The 24,744-nt window shown below is 37.1% G+C and overlaps 1 protein-coding gene across 6 annotated transcripts in view; it reads left to right on the forward strand.

Annotated features, from left to right (window-relative positions):
- The first annotated feature begins 15,925 nt into the window (after positions 1-15,925).
- The window catches only part of PTPRO (protein tyrosine phosphatase receptor type O), a 207,306-nt gene continuing 198,487 nt past the window's right edge, over positions 15,926-24,744 (forward strand). For 4 of the 6 annotated variants that reach the window (XM_081061384.1, XM_081061386.1, XM_081061385.1 and 1 more), the window contains exon 1: positions 15,951-16,214. Coding sequence is in view for 2 of the 6 variants with exons in the window: in XM_081061383.1 (XP_080917509.1) it covers positions 16,134-16,214 (81 nt within the window). In the remaining 4 variants the exon portion in view is untranslated. Of the gene's footprint in view, positions 16,215-24,744 lie in introns of all 6 variants that reach the window. The other 2 variants (XM_081061383.1, XM_081061382.1) reach the window with 2 other exon arrangements.

Raw genomic sequence — 24,744 nt, forward strand, 5'->3', positions numbered from 1 at the left:
GCACTATGGACCCCATATCAGGGGTGTGGGAGACCAAAGGCATGCAGATAACACAGGACCTGAGTTGGTGGGTCTTCCTCCTGGTTTCTTCCATCTTGACTACATTGACTTTGGTTTTTCTGATGGTTCCTTTGAGAAACACAAAGTATTTCAATGTGGAAGGTGATGAGCCAATTTTCAACAAAATATGTGGGGGTCAGAATTCTGCATCGCATCCCAGCATAGTGTTTTTCTCCACCATTCATCCTTCACACATTCCCTCTGAAAAAAATCTAGTATTGAGAGGATAGAAGCCTGAGGTCCACTATACCTTGAAAAGCAAGCTTTATACACTTGCAAAGATTACCAAAATCATACGTGTCGAAACAACTGATGGTACAAATTTAAAATTACAGACTGAGAAAAAGTAGCCTCTATGGGTTAAGGGAATGAGGTGCAGTCTAGGTAAAGGAGTTCCTACTTAACTGAATCTTCAAATTCTTTCCAAAATAAAAGCCTATTTAAAAAATACACTACTTGACATTTTTATCTATCAGTGCATGCCTCATTGAAATGATAAGTTCTGCTGACAGCCAAACTTGAGCTCCATCAATATATCAATTAATATCTTTGGCTGTGGATTTTCCTGGTGCACAAAAGTATATCATCTTGGTCTTGCCCTGATTTTTCATCTTGAATTAGGAACGAATTTTCTTTTATAAGGGATTCATTGTTATTTCCAGTAGTTACAAAAGCTTAACATTTTCAGTATGATCCCTTTATCTGTTCATTTCCAGAAACGTCCTCAGTATTAAGGTTTCAGTTCTGGGTAGATTTCTTTTTTTTTTTTTGCAAGCTCTTAATTGTTGCAGCAGTGATGTGAGTTGTCTGTCTTTGCTTCCCTCACTCAATAGTTATGGCCTTGGGAATCTAATTCTCTCCTTTCTTGTAGTCGTCTAATTTAGCCAAGTAAACGACATACCCAAAAGCCAATCCAGTCCTCTCTGGGTTGTGGAACGTGGATTAAAATACCAGAACTTTTAATTATGTATTTTAACATTTAAAAATAGAAAATGAAGCTTTACTAACATGTTCCATAAAGATAGATCTAGGTGCCCTAATATACTCTGTAAGACAGGCACAGGTCACAGGTCACATGGCCCAGGGGGGAAGGGTAGTTCTAAGTACAGAAGAGGTGATGGTAATGGCTTCGTGCCAGACACTTCATGCCATCCTGTAAAAAAGAACTTGGCCCAAGCATAATACCAATAATTTATAGGTAAAAATTAAAAATTTGCAGACACTTCTGTTTTTTGTTTGAGCTCTTTATCAAGCATATCAAGAGGCAGAAACAAAGAGGATGTAATCCGGTATTACGCAAAGGAAGCCAAAATAATTCAAAATTATCCAGGCTATTGGAATCGTACATGAAGTATGGTTTCTGCCTTGAACTGTTAGCGAATGATAATGTGGAACCATCACAAATTGGTAAGACATTTAGAATTTAAGCATCTAGAGAATGCAGACAAACTTTTACGAGTTTTTCCACTGATGTTTCAAACCTCATGAAACCCAATTTGCTAACCTTTTCAGTGAGAACAGGTGACTCTCAGTAATATGCTACCATAAGGTATGGTTCCCAAAATAAATAGACTTAATCTGTTCCTTCAAGGTAAAGGTGAGATTTTAACAAAGAGTGAGAACCTACCTGCTTTGAGAAAGAATTTGTCATGCAGAGCACATTGTGAGAACTGCTATCTGCTAATGTTTGCATCACTGTGTTTTTGTTACTGAAAATCGTGTCATCTATGAAAACTCTATCTGCACACTTAAAAATATGACCACAGATTTATTTACACTGCTCCCAATACTTCCGAATAAATAGATTTGATGGGTTTTGAGTTTGTTAAAAAATATAAAAATGCAACATTTTCCTGCTTATTTTGATGAACAATGAATTGACATCTGGGAAGATAGAAATACGATAGCTGCATTTAAACAAAACCCTTTTGTGCAATTGATGGATAGAATAGAAAAAATCAATATCATAATATAATAAACATGGGAAACGATGTACTTCATTCATTTGTATCTATATATTTGAAGGGACCTTTTTCGGATGTGACAGCCATTCAAATCAGTTTTCAAAATAAACTGTATTTGGGAACTTCCACGTCTGCCAAAGAGTAAGTAATAGTAACCAGATTGATCCTCCAGCCTGAAATTATTTTTTAAAATAGACATAATAAATAAAACAATGGTTTTCATAACAATGGAATTCAGGCATAAAGAACAGTGATTCACGACAAATGGGAAATAAGGTAAGCCTGTGACTACCCCAGCTTGCTTCTTGCCTTGAGAGTTTCCTGGCAGCTCAAGGGGGAGAAAGCTAGATGGAAGTCAAGTGAACTCCTTGAGTGGAGAAAACCAGCTGAGAGTCTGGGGAGACCAGAGTGGTTACAGTTTGTAGGACAGTAGCAGAGAAAGGAGAGCTCAAAGCGAAGGGACCTCAAATATTTCAGAGCACATATCCAACAGAACATTATCAGTACATTCATGTGGGGAAACTACCCACTTCTGGGAAAAACCACCTGAAAGGACTTAAAAAAGCAATAGTCAATAGTCAGGGTTGGCGATAGTCCACAACGCTCCCCAAACCCTGTCAATTCCCAAGTGATAAAAGTACTAGGAGCATCTTTTGTTTCAATATAGCTTTGGTGGGGAGCGGAGTGTAATTCTGACTGTCTAACTTGCCTGTCTGGCTGGTGCAGAAAACAGGTTCTGAGAGAATGGCAGGAAATTATCGCAGACTTAATCAGGAGGTGATGCTAATTACAGCTGTGCTAGAATGTAGCATTGGCTCCTAATATGCAGCTATTCCACATATGGAAACGCCGTTTCTGTCTGCAGGGCTTCCACCCAATAACTAATTCTAGATTTAATAAAACCTTATTCACTGCTTTGATATCCTATCCAACATCACATCCAACGGGATACATTTATTGCCTAGGAAATGCAGCAATGAACTATTCCTACAATTCAGTGGTGTTTTATGTATCCATCACGCAGAAAAACCAAGCCCTAGAATGGTCTGTTCCTTCATTATGGCACCAGCTGGCAAAGACAGCTCCTTAGATGTTGGGATGCTGTCTAATGGAATATGGTATATGTCTTCAACCAATCAAAAAACAATATATGGAACTGTTTCTACAAATTCATCAGGAATGGAGGTTATGCAGTTTCAACAAGCGAGCTGTCCCTTCCCCAAGATTGGCTACTGGCTGCCACCCCACTGCTGAGTGCCCAACCTGCCCACCGCATACGGTCAATGCTGAATCCTTCACATGGCACCAGGGTCCACATTTTGAACTTGCTACCTGGTGGCAGGTTGATCACGTTGGAACTCACATCCTGTCGGGCACGTTCAATACTTTGTTCTCCGAATTGGTTTCTTTTCCTCAGATCCAAATGTTATCTGTCTTTTTTTTTTTACATCATATATATTAATTTCTCTTGATATCATTTCCAACATAGTCTGTATTCCCTGAAGGATGAGAGTTTTCTAATGCTTAGGTGAAGCAAGAAAGAATGTGTTTGGCTCCCTTTGGTGCTTGAAAAGGTTACCTCCTCATTGGAGATCAAGCTGAAAATTGATCCACTTCAGTTGTATAGTTCCATGTCATGCCTTGTGTATTCTCATTATCTAGCTTCCTAACAGCAGTAGTTCAGAAATTATTTTATTCTATGTTCCTTATACGGTAGCCATAAAAGTAACTTGAAAAGAGTAGCAGGCAGAACTAGATTAAGAAAATAATGGATAAAGATCTAAAATTAAGACCATTCTTAGCGTTAAAGTTGTAGTGATTGCTACTACTCAATTGAACTGTGAAATGCCCTCACTAAGTTCAGTTCCACTTGGCCTTTTCTTGTAATAAGCAACTATTTGTCATGTAGTCACAGAATAGATTATAGTAAATGTTTGGCACATACAAGCACGCATAGTAGTGGGAGATGTTTCACTGAAATATTGAAGGTGATATGTTCTGTAGAGTCCTGATGAATGCTTTCTGGATTTTTAAAATGATGGCTGGGCACAGTCATGGGTAAAAAAAAGTCACCTGTGATCACTCTGTTATGCCACCTGCTTTTAACTACTATGAACCATACTAGTATTTTTTTTAGGAAACTGAGGTAGTGGGGGTTACAGCCAAAGAGTACACAGGGAGCTGGAGGAAGACCTTGTAGTGGGACACCAGCCCTTTTTCCCTCCGTGGGGGGAGAAGGGGAAGGTATCATCTGACTACAGGCTTGAGTAGCTGGCAGAGGCTCTGAAGCTAATGAAGCCTAAGCTCCAAGGCCCCTTCCAAAACTCTGGGGTGGGTCCTATTAACATGTTGTCATGGTTACATGTTCTTACAAATTTTGCAAAAGTAAGATTTTTAAATTTAATCAGTTACAACAACTGTCTGTTTCCACTCCGATTTCCTCTCCGTCATACAATCTACTCATCATCTTGCATGGCTTTGGAGTAACCTCAGGTATACTTGAGATCTGGCTGAGGGATATTTGAGCTGGAGAGGCATTTAGTTTGGATTCAGGAACATATTTATGTAGGTCACAGTCCCTTCCATGACATCGAAAGCCATGGTCGGTATATACAGTCTGACAATTACATTCTCAAACGTGTTGCAATGATGTTGCCAGCCTTTTTTGATGTAAGAGGAATTATTCATTATGGATTTGTACTAACTGGACAGTTACAAGTTTACCATTTGGAAGTACTAAAAAGGCTGCATGAAAAAGTTAGCCGACCTGAACTTTTCACCAACAATTCATGGCTCTTGCATCACAACAATGCACCAGCTCACACGACACTGTCTATGAGGGAGTGTTTAGCCAGTAAACAAATAACTGTATTGGAACAACAATCCTGATCTGGCCCCCAAAGTCTTCTTTCTTTACCTGAAGATAAAGGAAATATTTCAAGGAAGACATTTTGATGACATTCAGGACATCAAGTGTAATATGATGACAGCTCTGATGGCCATTCCAGAAAAAGAGTTCCAAAATTGCTTTGAAGGGTGGACTAGGCACTGGCATCAGTGCATTGCTTCCCAAGGGGAGTATTTTGAAGGTGACTATAGTGATATTTAGCAATGAGGGATGTAGCACTTTTTCTAGGGTGAGTTTGTGAACATAATTGTCAGACCTCATAGGAATGGCTTCCAGGTATCTTCAGTACCTTGTTGAAATGAATGTTCTCTCCTGTTAAAAATATTCTTAAAATGTGGCTTACACGATTATAAACAGATCATACATTTTTTCTTTTTTGATGGGGATTAAGCAAAATGGAATTAGAATTTCTGTATGTTTAGGGTCCAAACGAAACCACACTCATAACGTAAATATGTATGGAAAATAAATGTTTTATGCATGGCAAATACTAATAACAAAATATAAATTTTGATCAGCCATGCTGAATTATATTTCTATTCTTCAATTGAAAATGATATTGCAATATTATTTTCAAATAAAGAGTCTACCAGAATATGCACTAAAACTGTAGAAAAAAATTGTAAATGCATGGCAGGTTAAAGTGCACAATTTTTTCTCGATTTTTATAATGTTTCTGCCAATTATTAACTTAAAATTTTGTAATTTGTTGTGATTTCTTTTTCTCATTCTAAATAAATATTTACTTTTACACCTAACATTGTATGTTAAGTTTTTATTATTTTTCTTTAAAACAGTTCCCCAAATCATATGAGCTTTGAGGCCTTGGATCTACCTCTGGGCGCTGACGTTGCTTAGCATAAGTTGATCTGATCATTTCTTCCTCATCAACACACACTGCCAGGCTGTCATCAAATAAAGGGCCTATGATGGTCATTCTACTTTGTTCTATTGTGAAGGTGACTTGGGAATTTGATTTTAGTTACTTCTAGAGGCCAGAAATACAATTGCTCAGATTCAAGTTTCCATGACCCACAATATCATCAAGCTCTGGGGTATGACACGTCACCCACAAATAAAACTGAGTCCATTTCAACAACTTGACTAAATGATGTAGAAGGATTTTTAAATATTTATTTTTAAAGAAAACTTGGCTACATTACAGTTGTTTCTAAACAGTATACATGCTTTCACTCCTCAGCACCAATTTTCTGGAATCTTTTGTTAATTATTTAGAAACATTACTTCACATAAAATATATAGATGATGAGGGGTAGTAGATTGTGGCAGGGGGGGACATCACTTTGTGAGGGATGTAAATGTCCAATTATTACATTGTTTTGTATACCTGAGACTAATTAAAATAAAATAAAATAAAATAAAATGAAATAAAATAAAAAATAAATATATGTCAAAGTATTTTAAATTCTCTCTGATGCGATTTAAGGCTGAATAATAAATGAATAACTCTTTCTGTTTGTGATGGAATAAATTAACATGCTCTGAGATTTAGAACATCAGAAAGGACAAATGACAGAAAAAAAAAAAACACACACACACACAAAAAGAATGCCCTAGAGAAAAAAATCTGTGCTTGCTTGAATAAGAAATATAAAACTGTTTTATTCCTGTAAGTTTTGGAATCAAATCATGTATAGATTTGGGTGTGTTTGTGTGAAAGGAAACAATTAAGATGTGTTTCTTGTATTCCTATCATCCTTATCTGTTAACCATGATAGGTTAATGGAGACATCTTTCCAGCTCCATTATTTTGATACAGATGTCACTAACTTCTCTCAGACATATTTTTAATTGCTGTTAGTTTCTAATGAAATTCATGATCCTGAGGGAAAGTAAACTCAATGAAGGAGCTTATTGCAGACTACACAGTGCATGTCTGATACTGACATAATTAATGTTATTAAATAGACAAAAATTTATTCCAAGGGACTGACAAATTAAATGTATTAGATATTATACAGAATAACATATATTTTCTAAACTTTCACCACTCGAATGTAATATTCTGCAGCAATGTTTTCTTTTTTTTTTTTAAACACGGACAGAGACTACGTTATTCACAACTCAAAAATTTATAGTCATTGTTATACTTGCATTTTGTTATAGCTTCTGAAGTGTAATTGGCCAACTAAGATAATGGCATTGTTCTTAGTAATGTGGAGCTAGTTTGAGGGATCTTTTTCTAGATTGTTTGTCATGGTAAAAATAATATATGACTAAATTTTAGTATCTATTTCAAATGCATTCATTGTGTTCCCAATTATCCCAACTACTTCCATGTCTTTGTAAGTAATTCATCCATTCATTCTAAAATTAATATGTAATGTTACAAATCTTTTTTTAAATTGGTGGCCTTTTTGTATATTACTATTTCCGTGTTTCCCCAAAAATAAAACCTAGCCAGACATCAGCTCTAATGCATTTTTTGGAGCAAAAATCAATATAAGACCCAGTCTTATATTATGTTAGATAAGACCCAGTCTTAGAGTAAAATAAGATCGGGTATTACATCATTTTTGCTCCAAAAGATGCATTAGAGCTGATTGTCCGGCTAGGTCTTATTTTTGGGGAAACACGGTTTGTGTAAACTTTTTATGTATTATAGAGCTAATGGGCTTATTAAACATATTCTCAATGCAAATTTTTTCAGCATTATAAAAGTATGCAGAATAAATGTGAAAACTTACTTGTATATCGAATCTGTGTATTATACTGCCCCCTTCAGAAATCAATACACCTGGCAAGTTTTCATATTCATTACATATGTGTATAGTTTTGTACATGAGTGGGATTATATCATATATGTTGTTTTACAGCTTGCTCTTTTCCTTAACAATATGTTGGAAATCTTTACATTTTGGTATATTTAAGAGCACATCATTCTTTTCAACAATTTAGTAATATGAGATATTCTAAGTATTTGATCGGTTCCCTGGGATGGAACTTGGGTTGCTTTCCATATGGATTTTTTCTGTGGGGGTCAAAAAATAACTTCCCTCCCACCTTTCTAAATTCTTTAGGCCGGGCTGATAAATTAGCATGAGACAGATTAACAGGAGGAAATGTCCAAAATTTAGTATGGATGTACATGTGGGGACGCCATAAAATATGAGACCTAAGGATGCATTGGGCAGTTGAGGTTTCTATGCCATTCTGGAGTTAAGGAGAAAAGGTGGGTGATGGTTTGGGACTTCAAAGGGCAGGAAGGCAATTCACATGGAGATGGAAAAGCAAATGTTTGGTAAATGTTTGCTGGGCCACCTTTAACAATGGGACACAGAGAGAGGACTTTGAACAAATGGGCCATGCTAGGTTCTTTTCTATCAGATACTAGTTTGTATTAAAATGTAGTTGTCTGTGATAATATCTTCCCTCCTGGAGCAAGTCCTCTATCTAAATCCTTTTTAGGCAGTTAAAGGGTGGAGGGTCAAAGTTTCTTTCTGAGACTTTTGCTTCTTAAATGCAACCCGGTTAAAATAGCCAATATCCCAAAGAGGCATATTTTGGATGGCAAACTCTATTCCTCATTACTTTCCATAATCAACGATTACAAGCAACACTGCTGAGACCATTTATTTCCATCTATCTTGTGTATATGTAGAAGATCTTTAGGGCAGATTCATAAATGTAAATTAGCTGAGGTAAAGAGTATGAATGTTTCATATTTTAAGTCCTCCAAAATGATCCCCAAATTTACATTGTAACCAATAGTTTATAAGAGGTTTTTTTACATCCTTAGAAACACTGGATAATGTCATTTAAATTAATGAGATATGCAATATAGACTTAATACATACATTATAATTAGCATGTTCTTGATTACCAATGAGGTTGAACTTTTTTTTCAACGTTTACCTCACCTTGCAGTTATCATCTTAAAAATGACTATACATAACACTGAGATTTTACATTTGAGCAAATGAAAACAAGGATTCTTAGTATTAAGGATAGGCCAGTATATTTAGTTTAGGATGGAGAACCCAATAATATTTGATATGGATTAGTGGAGACCTGCAAGAATTAGTAGCTTCAAGAGTAAAGCATTGAGATTCCCAGGACATCTTTTAGCTGTTCAAGGTCATTGCCAAAGGACCCCATGACTCCAGTATTTAATTGTCTTCCTAAACTCAAACTAACTCTTTTGACTTTATAAAATCTTTGGATGTCTTAGTAGTGAGTTTTTTAAAAATCATTTTTATAACACAGTTTCTGAACATGAAATTTTGCTAATATTGCTGTGGTTACAAAACAGAGTAGATGCATGCGTGTTTCATTTTTGTGTATTTTCAAGTCTCTAAAAATAGTTTTCACACTTGCTTTCTGATAAAAAATCCAAATGAGAGTTTTCAAAACATACAGAGTAGAAAAATAATAAAAATGAATAATGTTTATAACCATAGGACCTAGCCAGAAATACTTGATACATAGACACTTAATAAATACCTATTGGATAAAAGAGTAAATAAACTGAGTGGGAGATTTTGTCTAATTAAGGATTAGCTAATGATAAAATAAATACTAAGCCAAATAAGACTGAAGACACTATTGGTAGTGTTTAATATATATAAAGTTTTGTTTTGGTCCATATTATATGTACATATTCAGATTGCTCTCTGTTAAGTTAGATTATGATATTTATAAATTGATTATATTATCATATAGATATTAAAGAGATTATACTATCATAAATAAATGATAAAGAGAAGCTCTCCACAAACTTATGTACAGGTAGAAAATTTGTCTTAAAGAAGGATTTTCTGTTTTTAGAGAGCCTATTGCTGCTTTCTGTAAAGCCAGAAGATGAAACTCAGACTAATTCTCAGTCCCTAGATTTCTTCCCTTCTGTATGTACATTCTCCCTTGGTGAACTCAGACAATTTCAATTTTAAATACCATTTTATATACCTAAGACGCCTAAGTGTATTACTTCAGTGCAGACTGGAGTAACCTCACTTTCAGAAAGATTCGTCTAATTATTATTCAACATCTCTACTTAGGTGTCTAATAAAAATTGAAAATTAACATGTCCAAAAGTGAGCTCCTAATTGTCCCTGAAAACCTGGACCACCTCAGTCTTTCTTTTTCCAAAAGATGGCAAGGCCATCCTTTCTGTGTAGGCCAAAAACCTGGGTGTCATCTTAATTTCTCTCTGTTACTCATTCCATCGAATTCATATATAATTCTTGTGCAAATCTTGTTATCCTTCCTCCAAAAACCTACCTAGACTCATATTTCTCAGTATCCCCACTACACGTTATTTCTTACCTGTGTTACCAACAGCCTTCTAACTGGTGTTCCAAGAGCATGTTCCCAATACAGAAGCCAAGTGAACATGTAAGTTAGATAACATCACTCCTCTGCTCAAGACTCTCAACTGGTTTCCTATAGCTTAAGTTAAAAGCCAAAGTCCTTATACAACCTTTGATCTCCATAGTCCTATGCAATCTTCTTTGAATATCCCCACTCTCATCCACTACCAATGTCCCCATACACCTTCCACCACTGGCCTCCTTGCTGTTTCTTAAATACGTTAGGGACATTGCGGCTTTCTAGGTTCCTGTATACATATGTTAGATGCTTGCCATTATAAATTCTCTGCATTATCAAATTACCAAACAGAACAGATGGAATCTCCACATTCAACTTCTCCCAAATTGCTCCTTTTACAGATAGCCACACTAGACAAACATATCTAGAAATGTACAGCTTCCCAGTTACGCATTTTCTTCATGACCCTTTATGAGGAGTATGTTCTTTCCTTGGTCACTGGAAGGAATTTCTTCCAGAATACTCATGTCTTCTTCAAAATGTTTCCTCTAGATTCTTCTGCTAAGACAGGTAACGGCACCAATCTGTCAGTGGATCCCCTACCCCTCTTCAGACTGTAGACATCGTCACCCCTTTGCTCACAGAGTTGAGAATATTATTAACTCTGTAATTTTTTGCATGAAAATTGATTTGGTGTGATTGATTGGAAGTAAAATTGTCAATGCAAAGTTATTACGCCTATTTGTAAAACTCTTATCAGTCAAAGCAGTGCATTTTCAAAATACGTGATTGTTTTCATTGTTCCTACATAGCACATGAAATCGCCATGACCAATTCCATAATTATCCATTTGAAACCACTTTTTAAAAGACATATATGTAGACTTTATGTTTAACACAGAGTGGACAGAAAATGTTGCATTACATCTTTAATTTGAAGGGAAGTAAAGAAGGAAGGATCGACAGGCACCATTTCCATTTAGCAAACAACATGTCTTGCTTTATTGATAAATTATATATAAGTTCCAGTCATGCTTTTTTTGCCAGGCTAAAGTGAATCGTTCCCATGCAGAATCTTAATGCTTTAAATTATAATCAGTCAAGAAATATATTTATGAAGAAAAGCTAGGTGAGTGAACGATAACAATGTCTGGAATGGCTCAGAAAAAAAATATTATAAAAGCTAATTAGCCAATGCATCACATATAAACAAAATATGAGATAAACCTGCATAACTTAAGGCTATTGAATATTTTTAATTATTTACATTTGTATGGAAATTAACAACACACATTAATCCTAGGATATACCTGAAAGAGGGAATAGTATTGAAAATTGGCTATCTGCCTTCCTAATTTAGGGTCATTCATTTTACAGCGTACAGTTGGTGTCCAGTGATAAATACCTGCTCAGTTTCTTTTATCCCTTTGAGCAGATGATTTTGTGTCATAAAACCTATGCCCTGTAATATAATATTCTTATTTGATTTTCCTTAAAATTTTGTAAGAATTGTTTGTGGTTTTTTCTTTTAAAAAAATAGATCCCTTAATAGGAACTTTTTAGGAAGAAAAAAGAGGCAATGGGAAGAGTCTCCAAAAGCAAAAATGACCTTCTACAGTGAATTTCACTGTTTCTCAAATGTGGCAAAAATGCTATGTGCTGGCAGTTGAAACATGCTCTTCACCTGAGGGCAGTCTGTCAATCATTCCCATTTTGAAAGACACAGAATTTATGAATTGTGAACATGACTTTTAAGTGAGAACCCAATGTTCATCAAGAGAAAAACTAAAACAAATTCTCCAATGAACTGAAAATCAAAATGTTGCCTGGTTATCTGATTTTAGTAATCTATTACATATAACCTACAGCTCATATGTGATAATAACTGTCATATGTGAGTTATGGATGACAAACTGCATGGCAGTCACTGGGCTTTTCAAGTGGAATATAGTCTGGAGACCGATGGCTTGGGTTTTTATCTGCACTCCATAGAAAGTGAATTATTTGTCATTGAGCAACCCTGATAAATACAACTCTCTAACAACAGAACTGCTGACAGCCTCGTAGGCGATTTCAGTCGTGGAAGCCAGGGCTAAACACACCGAACTGCATTAGAGTTGGTCCCTGGGGTACAGAGTGAAGCTTCATGGGCAAGAGCACTGCAAGGATTTCATCTGACTCCTCGTTAAACCTCTCAGAGGGATCAGGTCTCCTGCTTGCCGCCAATATTGCTTCTCTTTTCATAGAAAAGATAGGTGTGAAGGAACTACACAGGCATAGGTACAGTTTTAGATGTTTAGGAAAAGGATGCTTTTCCTAACAAAAACAAAGCCTCCTACAGATTTAAAAAAGATCTTCCAGTCTCTTGATCATCAAAAAACCTTATTATTATTTCCAAAGGAAATAGAGAGCTTTATTTCAGTTTGTGAGAATTCACTTTTAAATGCCTGTCTTAGGGCATGTAAAAGACGCTGTTTTTTCCTGCATTTATCTTTTCTCCGCGAGAATAAGCATTACGGAGAAAATAGTTGGTGATAATGATCTCAGCCTTTTTCTGACAGTATTGTTGGAATAATGAAATAAGAACAAACATTTTGAAGCAATTGGTGAAGCATACGTTACTATTTGCATTATATGTCGCCCATGGCCATTCTTGTTGATTTGGAATCTTGAAAATAGCATAAGATTTACCATACTTTGAAATTATTGCATTGGAAAACCAGTCAATAGTTTCAAAGAAACACACAGCACACTCTAAAGATTGAAAACTCCATACTGCTGATGATACAGCATTTACATTCTTTTGGGAGTCTCTCCTAGGAAAATTCACAAGACTGTTATTGTTTTAAGTGCAATGAAAACAAAAGGAACTATTTTTTCCAGCAACAGCTATGTGAAATACTTTATTTTGGGGAGAAAATTTTCTGTGATTATGAAATAATACCTTCAGTCTTCTGCCATCTAATCACAGTGTAACTTAATGAAGTATTAATAATGCTAATTACTAATACTTCACTGAGGAATGCTTTACTGCTTACTGTTCTCTGTTATTGTTCCCTAAAAGTGGTCCACATGTATATATGTCCAAGGGCATAAATAGCTAAGCAAATTTTGATATAAGTGATGGATAAAAATATAGAAAGACGACATAGCAAAATATAATTATATAAAAATATGCATCACTGTGAAAGTTCTTTTGGAATTCACAAGACGAATGTATGATCAGTGGAATTGCTTTCTAATGTCCTACATATATCAATTAAGCTTAGATCCATGCATCTACACACATGCAAATCACAGAAAAACATGAATATCTTCATGTATGTCTGTAATCCACAACATGGGTACCACCTGCTTTAAAATCAAATTCTATTCAAAAGAGGAATTATTGGCAACTTGTATGTATAATTTTTTGCCACTGGTCTAAACATATCTTTAGTTCTAGACATTAGATGACTTTAGTGCCACTTTTGGGAGTGGGTGGGAATAGAATGCTGCTTTCAGGAGCTTCAAAATCAAAGGAAAATATGTTAAACCAAAGCCCCTACAAGTTCAGTCCCAAGGATAAAATTTTCAGATAGCCTATGCGTCTGACCCAGAGGGAGGGAGAAGCAAATCATATTTTCCTAAAAGAAAGAGAAGGTCCAAGCCAACAAAGACTGGGTATACGTGCACTAAAGTGAGCATATGAGGAGGGAGGAGGTGACAACAAAAGAAGCTTTTAAAAGAAGACAGCAAAAGCACTATTCTCACATAAATTCAGACCATTATTCTATATTTATGCACATGAGGATTCAGTACACGTATCTACTCATGTAAATATATCCAACCTAAACCTTTCTCAGACACACATATACATAGGAACCAAGTGATTAGTGTTTGGTCACTGCTCATCCAGCATAAGGCTGAATAAACATAGCTCTGTGTCCCTTTCTATGCCACTACTCCCCAACTGTGGGACTGAGACAAAGTTGTAGCTTAAACTCCTATATTTGTGACCAACGTCAGCGTGCATGTCTCCTAGTGCCCAGGCATGTCCCCAAGACAAACAGAAAGTCCCATTTTTGGCAAGGCTCAGCAAGGATAATTTATACTATAGTAAAGAATGGTTTATATTTGAATAGTGTACTCCATAGTTTATTTTGACAGGTATCTTTCAAAAATACACAAGGGGACATAACTAATTTGGGGATGCCTAGCTTGGAAGTAGTTGCCCCAGCTTCCAAAAAGTAACATGTTAGTTATTCATGAATAATTCACACTTGTTAAAAAGTAGATGAGTGAAGATGGACAAAAGGTACAAACTTCCTATTATACAATAAATGTAGAAGATGGTGACTACAATTAGTAATACTGTATTAAATATTTGAAAGTTACTAAGAGAGTAAATCTTAAAAGTTCTTATGACAAGAAAAAATTTGTAACTATGTGTGTTGATGGGTGTTAACTAGACTTATTGTGGTGATCATTTCATGATATATATAAATATTGAATCATTGTGTTGTACACCTGAAACTGATATATTATATGTCAATTATATCTCAATTAAAAAAATAGTACAGAAAGGTCCCATGTACCCTTTACCTAGTTAGTTAAGTATCAAAACCAGGAAACTGACATTGGCACAGTTCACAGACCTGATTCAAATTTCACCTGTTTTACATGTACTCATTTGTGTGTGTGTGTGTGTGTGTATGCGTGTGTGCGCTTCTGTGCAATCTACTTCTTGATAGATTTTTTAAATTACTACCACAATCAAGATACAGAACTGTTTCATCACCACAAAGAGCACTAACATTACTGCTTTTTAATTACACCCTCCTTGTCCCCTCCCCCCACTCATACATTACTGGTGGGAATGTAAAATGACATAACCACTCTGGAAAAGTTCTATAGTTTCTTTAACAAACGTACACTTTGGAGAATATCTGTTTAAAAACATATGTCATATGTTTCGATTTTCCGCCTCCCCATATTCCACTTCAGGTGACCTGAGACTTTGGTACCAAAGTGTAATCCTTGAAATTTACAAAAACTTCTGATTTCAAATGGAAAATGTATATACTTGTTTTATTTCCTCCTTGGTGAGTATGGGATGAAGAGAAAGTGTTTAAATGGGATGGAGAGAATGGAAGAGGGGAAGGTTATCTCTTCTCTCTCCTCTCTCTCTCTCTCTCTCTCTCTCTCTCTCTCTCTCTCTCTCTCTCTCTCTCACACACACACACACACACACACACACACACACACACACAGAGGCACACCATGCACTCCATCACTACGGTTACAACCAATATTCCCTCCCAAGTGTTACTGGTCCTTTATAACCGCAATTGAGAGTAGATGTAGGAAAATTACGAGGGGATTGGGATCTGATCCCCGAGTTGCTCAAGAGGAATCAGGGAAACCCCACAGAACTCCTGAGTCCCTGAAACTGTGGAAAGGGTTGGGGCAGAGCCTGCAGAGGGGCTGTCCAGCGATAAGAGGCGGTGGGAGGACCCTGGTGGGAGGGCTGGGGGAGGCTGTCACTTTATGAGTCCGCAGCCCAGAGGAGAACATCCCTGCTGCCAGAGGGCCCGGGCCGGCTGCGCGCAGGGTCCCCGCCTCTCGCTCACCACGTGGACCCCGCGCCTCCTCCGGCTGCAGCGGTGGCGGCGGCAGAGCCTCGCCCACTCCAATCCCCACCCTCTCCATCCTTAGCTGTTAAAGAACAGCAGCGCCTGGCACATTCCCGGAGGACCCCGGGCTCAAAACTCGAAAGGGAGCAGGCGCCAGGGGACCGGAACGGCAGCATGCGCCCGCTGGGAGCAGCCTCGGCGCCCAAGGTCTGAGGCTGCAGCCCCAGTTCGCCATTGTGAGCCGCCGCCCGGGGAGCCTTGGGCACCACCGTCCCTCCGGGTCCAAGTCCGCGCCGCGATGGGGCACCTGCCCACGAGGACGCGCGGCGGCCACCGCCTCCTGCTCCTGCCTCTGCTCGGGCTCTTTGTGCTGCTCAAGGTAGGGAGTTCCCCGAACCCCACCGGGGCGGTCCTGCCGGAGCCGGCTCCCCGCGCCCTCGCTCTGCCGGGAGGGAACCGCGCGCCCCGGGGAGCGATGGCCGGGCCGCCCGTAGCTCCGACCGTGCAGCCTGGCGCACGCTTTGTTGTCCTTGCGTGTGCTTGTTCCCCGCGGTCTTAAGGGATAGTGTGGAAGAATACGGAAGTTTGCTGCTTCCAGCTTTCACCCTTTGTGCTCTTTTACCGCTGGTATCCACATCAGTGGGGACTTGTTGGATAATGCTTTCTTGGGCAAAAGGAGGTCACTTTCCCTTCTGGTCGTTACATACTGCACCCCAATGCTGCTTAACCTTTCCGTCCTCCCCCAACCGGGTGTGCGCCTGCTTTGTCTTAATTTACCTTCTGCTGGAATCATACACCGAGCGCTGAGCTCCCTGGCCGCCAATGGACTGATGGGGGTGGGTCCTGAGCATGGTTTTCTTTATAAAAGGAGTGTCCCCTTGATCTCAGAGAGGACTCCTCTCCCTTCCGAAGTCCTCGTCTCCAACCTGAGAATACCCTCTACAAAGTCTCTAGACTTTCCCTAATTTCACTAATATGTATTTACAGAGGATGCTATCTCTAAATTTCAATGGCAGAAAAATCTGTGTAATCAACTTTTTCGTGTCTTCTTTAGAATATCCTGCGTCAGGATTTTACTTTGAGGAAAAGGAAAAGGAAAGGGACTGCTTTAAAAAAAAATTTTTTTAAAAATCCTAGTTGGACAACTATACTGTATATAAAAAAAAAATTAAAGAAACGTAAGCTGGATGTTTTATTGGAAAGTAGTGTGAACTTATGAGGTAATTGTCTACTGCTTGTGTCTTCAGTGGGTCCACTTTAGTTTTGTCATTAGTCCTTTCTTTGCGTTCTCAGCAAAGCAAACTCAAGTGTCTACTGGTTATAGGGAGCTATTCTTTCAGCACCACAGTGATGGCATAATGATATTCTCAGTGACTGTAATAGAGGTTCGTCTTGGTCCACATAATAGGTGTATTCCTGAACATTTGTAGATTACTGTCAATTGTGGTAAACTGCATCATATAGGAAATACATTGATAAAGCTTGTCATTTAAATAAATAGTGTAATAGGACAAATAATTTTGTAAAGCAAATCATTACTCTATTTTATGTAAATGCAGTGTTTTATGTCACTTGAATATAAAGTATACCAGAGAGAGGGGGTGAATATATATATATATGTGTATATATATATATATATATATATATATATATATATATATATACTGAATACCCACTATGTGTCAGTCTTCCTTAGAAATGGATGAAACATTAATGGGTGCAAATGTTTTCTTATCAAAGACAAAACATTGCTTGCATGCACCATTAATTATGAATGCTTAACAAGGAGATTGTGAAACAGGACCAATAAATTGAGAACAGCGTCAGTTTTATATATACCCTATTTTGATTTATCTTAATGAAAAATAATTTCAGGGAGAAACAGCAAGAGAGTGCATAAAGAAGAATTTAAATTGTATTTAATATATTTTTACATTTTTTCTTAAGTTATAAATAATAATTTTATTTAAATCTGGTAAATAATAAGCTTAGTCATATGTTTTCACTCTGGAAAGTTGCTGCTATTTTTAGCACACACCACAATGTATTAGACTTAAGTTTTCTATTAATTGTTCTATTTGTCAAATTCTGTCATGACTATTTGTACATGCAACACTTGTCATGAATCCAAAGTGACAAATTGAATCACTACACGTTTTACTAAGTAATAGCTAAGACATATATGTATGACATCTGATCCAAATCCAACCTTTGGCACAATTGCAGGGTTTTATTTGAATTCTTCATAATGAGAATTCCAGAAAAGGTCATATAATGAATTTGAGAGTTGGGGTAGAGTGCCGCAAATAAAATGTAAAAAATGTGACAAAAGTTCTAATTAAAACTTGGTATTGGAATGAAAAAATGCAGTCAGTGATGACATAATGGTATTCTCAGTGACTGTAATAAAGGTTCATCTTGGTCCCATAATAGGTGTATTCCTGCACACTTGCAGATTACTGTCAGTTACAGTAAACTGCATCACATAGTAAATACATTGATAAAGCTTGTCATTTAAGTATGTAGTATAATAAGACAAATAACTTTGGAAAGAAATTCATTGCTCTTTATTTTATATAAATGTAGTGTTTTATGTCACTTGAATAGAAAGTATACCAAAGGAAGAAAAAAACATGATAGATAGATAGATAGATAGATAGATAGATAGATAGATAGATAGATAGATATAGATATCTATAGACATGTATGCTGAATACCTACTATGTGCCAGTCTTCCAGGTGTTTCACATGTGTTATTTCATTTAATCCTATTTTGATAAAGTTGACAAGAGATGTTCAAAGTGGAAAATTGGGTAAAGCATTTACATTTTGGCAATAGTACAGTACATGGTAAATTTGGTACATAGTATAATCTCTTCATAATTTGGAGATACTTTTACATTCAAGGTCCTGAATAAGTGTCAGTAAAATAGATCTAACATGCAGTTGGTGATAAGAACATGAAAATAATCCCATTATTAAATACCAAATTGTCAATTGAATCTCAATGGTAAAATCTAAAAAGGCCTATGTGTGCTGAGTCAGATACAAACCATTCCCCCAACCCTCCAGAAATCTTTGTAGTTCTCATTATGTCAATAAATCTTTCACTACTCCGTGTGAATTATCTGCCATATAAGTATGAAAATCCCTAAAAGCCATAAAGTTAGAGAAACTCATATATGAGGCTTGATTTATAGGTTTATGTTTTTCACAACTCAGAAACAAGTAGCTTGTTTTATGTGGTGGGAAAGTCTGAAAATTTGAGTCTGTATGTTTGGCTATAACCAGTTTCACTGAGGTAGCCCCAACAGGCCTGGGCATGGATGTCCTTGTGTAACATTCCTTATCCACAGCTTAGTGATGGGCTATGTCTGTCTTTCTCCACTTCCCTGTGTCTGGCTGTCCTTTTCTTTTTCTCTCTTGCCCCTTCCTTCTCTTTCTCTCTCACTCTCTCTCTGTCACACACATCCACACAAGATGTTTCACTTTCTTCGTTGAGGGTTCATCCAAATTCTACATTATACAATGTTGGCAGATGAACCATAATCTTTTAGTCTTTCTGAGCAGCACAGACCATCCTCCTAGCAATACAGTTTGCTCCTCTGTCAAGTGACTCCTTTGATAAGTGTTGTTGCCAACATTTTAGAGAAATCCTTTTACATGTACATCCCCAGTATGTTGAGAAAGGTTCACTGGGCTTCTACAGGGCATTGTTGATAATCTTTCCCACTGTGCACACCTATTTGTTTTTGTTCTTTGTTGTGCGAAATATTACTGTTGTATGAAAGAATAGAAAGTTCACATTATACCTTGGCCTCATTTTGGCTCATAAAAAAATACACAGCTATATACATAGGCAATTAAAAGCAACATGTGAGTTGTACTTTATTTTTAAATGTAGCACTATTTCCAGCATCTAAATATCCAACTAAAGGTATTTAAACTTATTAAGCACAGCAACTCCTGAGTCTCATAAATATAATTCTAACTTGAGTCTTGAAGGTGTGCGAAAGATCTTTGTTGTTGGATATAGTTGGTATACTTATATAAAATATTGTGATTGGCAGCAGTATCGCAAAATAGCAGGCTTAACAGCAATGACCACAGACATTTACTTCTGATTTTCTTCCTAAATTAATATGCATACCTTTCATTACATACTTCCAATGCTCTTGCATTTTCAGAGGCATAGCTCCAGTGCAATGATGAGATTTACTGGAAAGCGCATAGTGTGTTCATTTAATTACTCCAAATATGTTGTAAATATTTGTGAAATAAAGGAATGTCTGTTGTATTTTTTTTGCCTTCCACAGTACCTAGTGTGTGGCATAGGCATGTAAGAGAAGCTTAATAAATAGGATTCAAATTTTTGGCGTTATAGAAATAGTTTCTGACTGAGAAGTGTTAAATATTATAATATTGACGTGTGAACACATCTTTAAGGAAAATAGGAGAAAATTATTGTTATGTGAATTAAATCTTTACAATTACAATGCAATCAGTATACTAAAAAATGTTACCATTCCTTATGTTTATAACTTATTAAAATCATATTCAAAATACTGATATGTTATTTTCCCCCCAAAAGAAATAACTCCTAATTGCTCATTTATTCATCAGCGTTACCTCAACTGCTATTTACTGTCATCAATGAAAAAGTAAAGTTGAAATACTAGGGGAAATAGCTTTCCTCACCTCTATACGTGACCTACAACTTCAGCCAATACCGAAATATGCAGGTAATGTTCTTGCTTCCTCTTCCATATTATCCCTCTTTTGTGACCACTACCAACCAGAACTGACAAAGATTTCTGCATTACTTTAATAGAAACCCCTCTAATTTTTTGCCAGAACTTTGCTCTTAAGAGATGACACTTTTCCTACCGCCTGGTTTTGGTTATATCTGTGGTGGTATTTAATCTAAGGGCATAACCCAATGCCTTAAAGAACTCTTCTGTGGGGGCCTTAGAGACCCATTGGTATCAACTCTTTCATTTAAATAAATATGTGAGAGACTTCTTTGTGCACTCTTGTCATTGATTTGAGGACCTGAAACAAGGTTAATATGGAACAACTAGAATGAGCAAGAAGGCAAATAGGGTGGGATGAAACACAAGGCTCTTGTCCTCTTCTCTCCTGGTGCTATTGGCTCCAGCACATTCCATATTATTTCTACCAGCCATTCAGAAGAATATGTGAATAACTTTCTTAAACACCTCTCATGTAATCTGTGATCATTAATTACTCCTTATTAGTCAGCTTGGCCTTTTGCAAGCTTCCTCCTTTGTTTTGTTTTGTTTTGTTTTTTTAACTCTGAACATGGTGCCTTCAAATTTATTTCTATAAGTAGAACCATATCTTATTCCTTTGTCAGAAAATCATCCTAAACTCATTCATTCAGAATCTAATTCTCTGGTGAAACATGTCTACTTTCCTTAGGCATCCTGGTTATCTAGAAAGCCAACTCCTTTTACTGCTGATATCTATTAAAACCACTAAACAGCGGATGTTTGAAAGAAGGTTGTAGAGATTTCATGACATAAAGGTTTTTCCTTTGCTTTTTGTTAGAAAATTGATGTGAAAGAGAGAAAAATGATATACACTTGGGAAAATATTTCAGAAACAGGGAATCAGAATTATAAATTCTGGACTCTAAATGAGATTTGTGTTATAAATTATAAATATGTATGTACATTTCTGTAAGAAAATGAATATAGTGAAAATTAGGGTATCGAATGAACAAAGTTTCATGAAAACAAATGTATTGTTAGTTTCCTATTTATATGCCAATAAATGTATTTCCTCATCAAATACTCTTCGTTTATTTGGTTTTTCCCTTTTCTTAAATAGAAATATTGTACAGTTCATTTTTCTAACAAAACTGTTCCTATCATAACGTGAATTAAAACCAAATGAAGCTGGTGATTTTTGTACTTTAGTAGCAAAGAAGAGGAGAGATACAATGTACAACATAGGGGCCCCAAATCAGAATTATATTTTTAATACTATTTTACATGTGATTTAAATGACGAATGTTTCCTTTTTTTTTTTTTTGCTATCATCTCATTTTAGTGTTCTTCAGATAACTGACAGTTTTGTTACTTTTGTCTCTTTCTGCCCACCTACTTTTTTTAAATAGATGATTTATGTGTGAGAAAATATCATGTCTACCTTAATCCTGTTCTTTCATTCTGATCCTCCCTATTGACCAAATGGAGTGCAGTGGAATTTTTGTCCCTGCTGCCTTTGCCCATATCTCAGAACAACTATAGGCCTGTGTCCTGGTCCCCATTGTGATTCCCTCTTGGCTGCATCCATAGGAGTTTGTGATTAGCATATACAAACCAGCTGTTTAAACATTCCACAGAATCTTCAGTGCCCTTTGTATATTTGGTCCTATCTAAGGTCTTGTTCCTAAGGCCCTGCATCTTATTTACGGAATCAGGATTCTACTCGGATTAATTCTAGCTTTCTTGCCTTTTGATACTTGTTTCAACTTCTAATTAATCTCGCTTTGCCTTATAATTATCTTGAGCATTCTTTAAACTTTCTTGACTGACCAGACTTTCCCCAAAGCCATAATGGCCATATTGAGAAGTTACTTTTTTCCTTCAATACTATCTTTTGGATCCCAGGACAACGATTTATTGCCTAATTCCGTTCAGTTACCAAACGTTTATTGAGCTTCTATTGGGTGCCAGGAATTATACTAGATATTGTAGGTACAGAAATGTAATCAGTTGAATCCCTATAAATGACATAGTGGAAAAATAAATATAGATAAAGAAAATGTCATTAAAATGGGGTCATGTTTGTTGTTATTGATGATTTAATTGAGGAAAATTTGGGGTATTAGAGGAGAAACACTTAACTATATCTCATGCTTTGGGAAATGATTTCTTATGAGGTCTGAGCTGAGTCCTAAAACATAGATATGAGTTAGGTTTAAAAAATACGGACATACAGGCAGTAAAAACTGCATTAGCAAAGACCCACTGCTGAACAAACATAGCAGTTTTAAGAAAATACAAATGTATACTAAAGAAAATCAAGTGATGGAAGCCAGACCAGGGAGACTCATGCATGCTGTCCCAGAAAGTAGCGTCTTTATTCTCTGATGAGGAGGATTATTGAAGGACTTAATCAAGGCTCAATGGAGTAAGATTTGCATTTTAGATAGAGCCTTTGGCTGAAAAAAAAAAAAAAAAGTTATCCCAAAGGTGGAGCGGGCCTGGAAGGATAACTGCTAGAAGCTTTTTGTAATGGTCCAGTTAAGAGATGACAACTGTTGATACTAGGGTGATGGGAAAAGGAACTAAAGGAAGAGTGATAATGTTAAAAAAGCTGAATTGACAGGACTGCTTAGCTATGGGAAATAGGGGAGAGATGACTTGAAGGTAATTTCTAGGTAACGGACACCTTTGCCTGGGATATTGCAATTTAAAGATAGTGTGTGTACTGGATCGTGTCCATTCCCCTCCAGATCAGCTTACTTCCTTCTCCACTCTCTCAATGCCAGGAAGCTTCCCTGTAGAGACTGCTTCTTCAGGCTCCTTTGCCCTTTGGCCTGTAGTGAGCTTGACTAATAGGAGGCACTGGCAGAAGACTATTGGTAAAGCAGAGCACTATTCCCTCAGTCTCTAACCAGGCTGGCCCCTGCTAAGCAGTGGCTTCATTTCCTCTTCCAATCCTGTAGCCCAGCCCCTCTTACAGGGACAAGTTTTGGTCAAGTTCTAGAAACAGCTTGCTCCCCTTGTCCCTTTAGGGTAGTAGTTTCTCACTGTTATTTGTCCCTGGGTACTTTTCCATCCCTGCTCAGTACCATTATTCCTGCTGCACACCTTTATCAATAATAGACCCATGATTAAACTCTCTAGGATTTCCACTGAGTGTCCTGCTGCGACCCTAAATGACATAGGACATGATGAGTTTAGTGGTGGACCTCTGGAATTTGAAGTGCCTAAAAACAGGTGGTTGAAGGTGATCTGCCGTATACGAGACAGGCAAACCTGGAGATGTGAATGGGGATGTCCCAGCAGAAGGCGAAGGAGAAAAGGGCCAGGATGGGGCCTGAGGAGCACCCGCATTTAATAAGGAACCTAAGAAAATGAAGAAGGAAAGCCAGGGAGGAAGGAACAAGAGGAAAGCCGAATCAAGGAAACTCAGGGTCTAGGAAATTTCAAGTGGGGGAGATTGGCCAACAACATCAAATGCAACAGAGGGGTCCTAAAAACCAAGGTCTGGAAGACATTTGTGGATTGGGAACTAGGTAGGCTGTTGGTCTCTGTGGAGCTTGCAAGGAGTAGCATGCTTCTGGGAGCTGAGGAGTAAAGAACTGGCTGCTTATTTGTTAAGAGCATAAGCATCAGGTCAGAGAGAGCTGATTTCAATCTCAGGTCTCGGCTGTGCCACTTACCAGCAGCAGCACGTGGGGAAAGTTATTTCACTTCTCGGGGGCCCCTTTGCTGATCTGTTGCATGTATTTCAGAGGATTATTATCAGTAATAAGTGAGATAGTAATCATAACGTATTTTAAACAGTGCCTAGAATGCAGTAAGCTCTCAATCAGTGTTACATGCAAAAATAAGAAAAAGAGGGAAAGACACAGGACAGTAAAAATTGCCAAAGCAAAATCAATAGGTAGAACAATGAAAATGTGTATATAGCTGCACCTTCTACAATGAGGTCAATGGACCTTAAAGACATGAAATATTAGCAGATGTTATTATGTGAATGTGGGCAATAATTTGTTTAACTTTGTTTAAACTGTTGCAGTGTTAATTCATTCATTCATTTATTTGTTTGTACCAGATTTTCTCAGTGTTTAGTATGCAGTATGTCTTCCAAAAAGGAACTACAGTGTGTAGCATTTCTCAAGTTTGACTGGAGAATCCTTTTCCTAAAAG

This window comes from Rhinolophus hipposideros (genome assembly GCF_964194185.1).
Source record: "Rhinolophus hipposideros genome assembly, chromosome: 9".
Classification (NCBI taxonomy): domain Eukaryota; kingdom Metazoa; phylum Chordata; class Mammalia; order Chiroptera; family Rhinolophidae; genus Rhinolophus; species Rhinolophus hipposideros.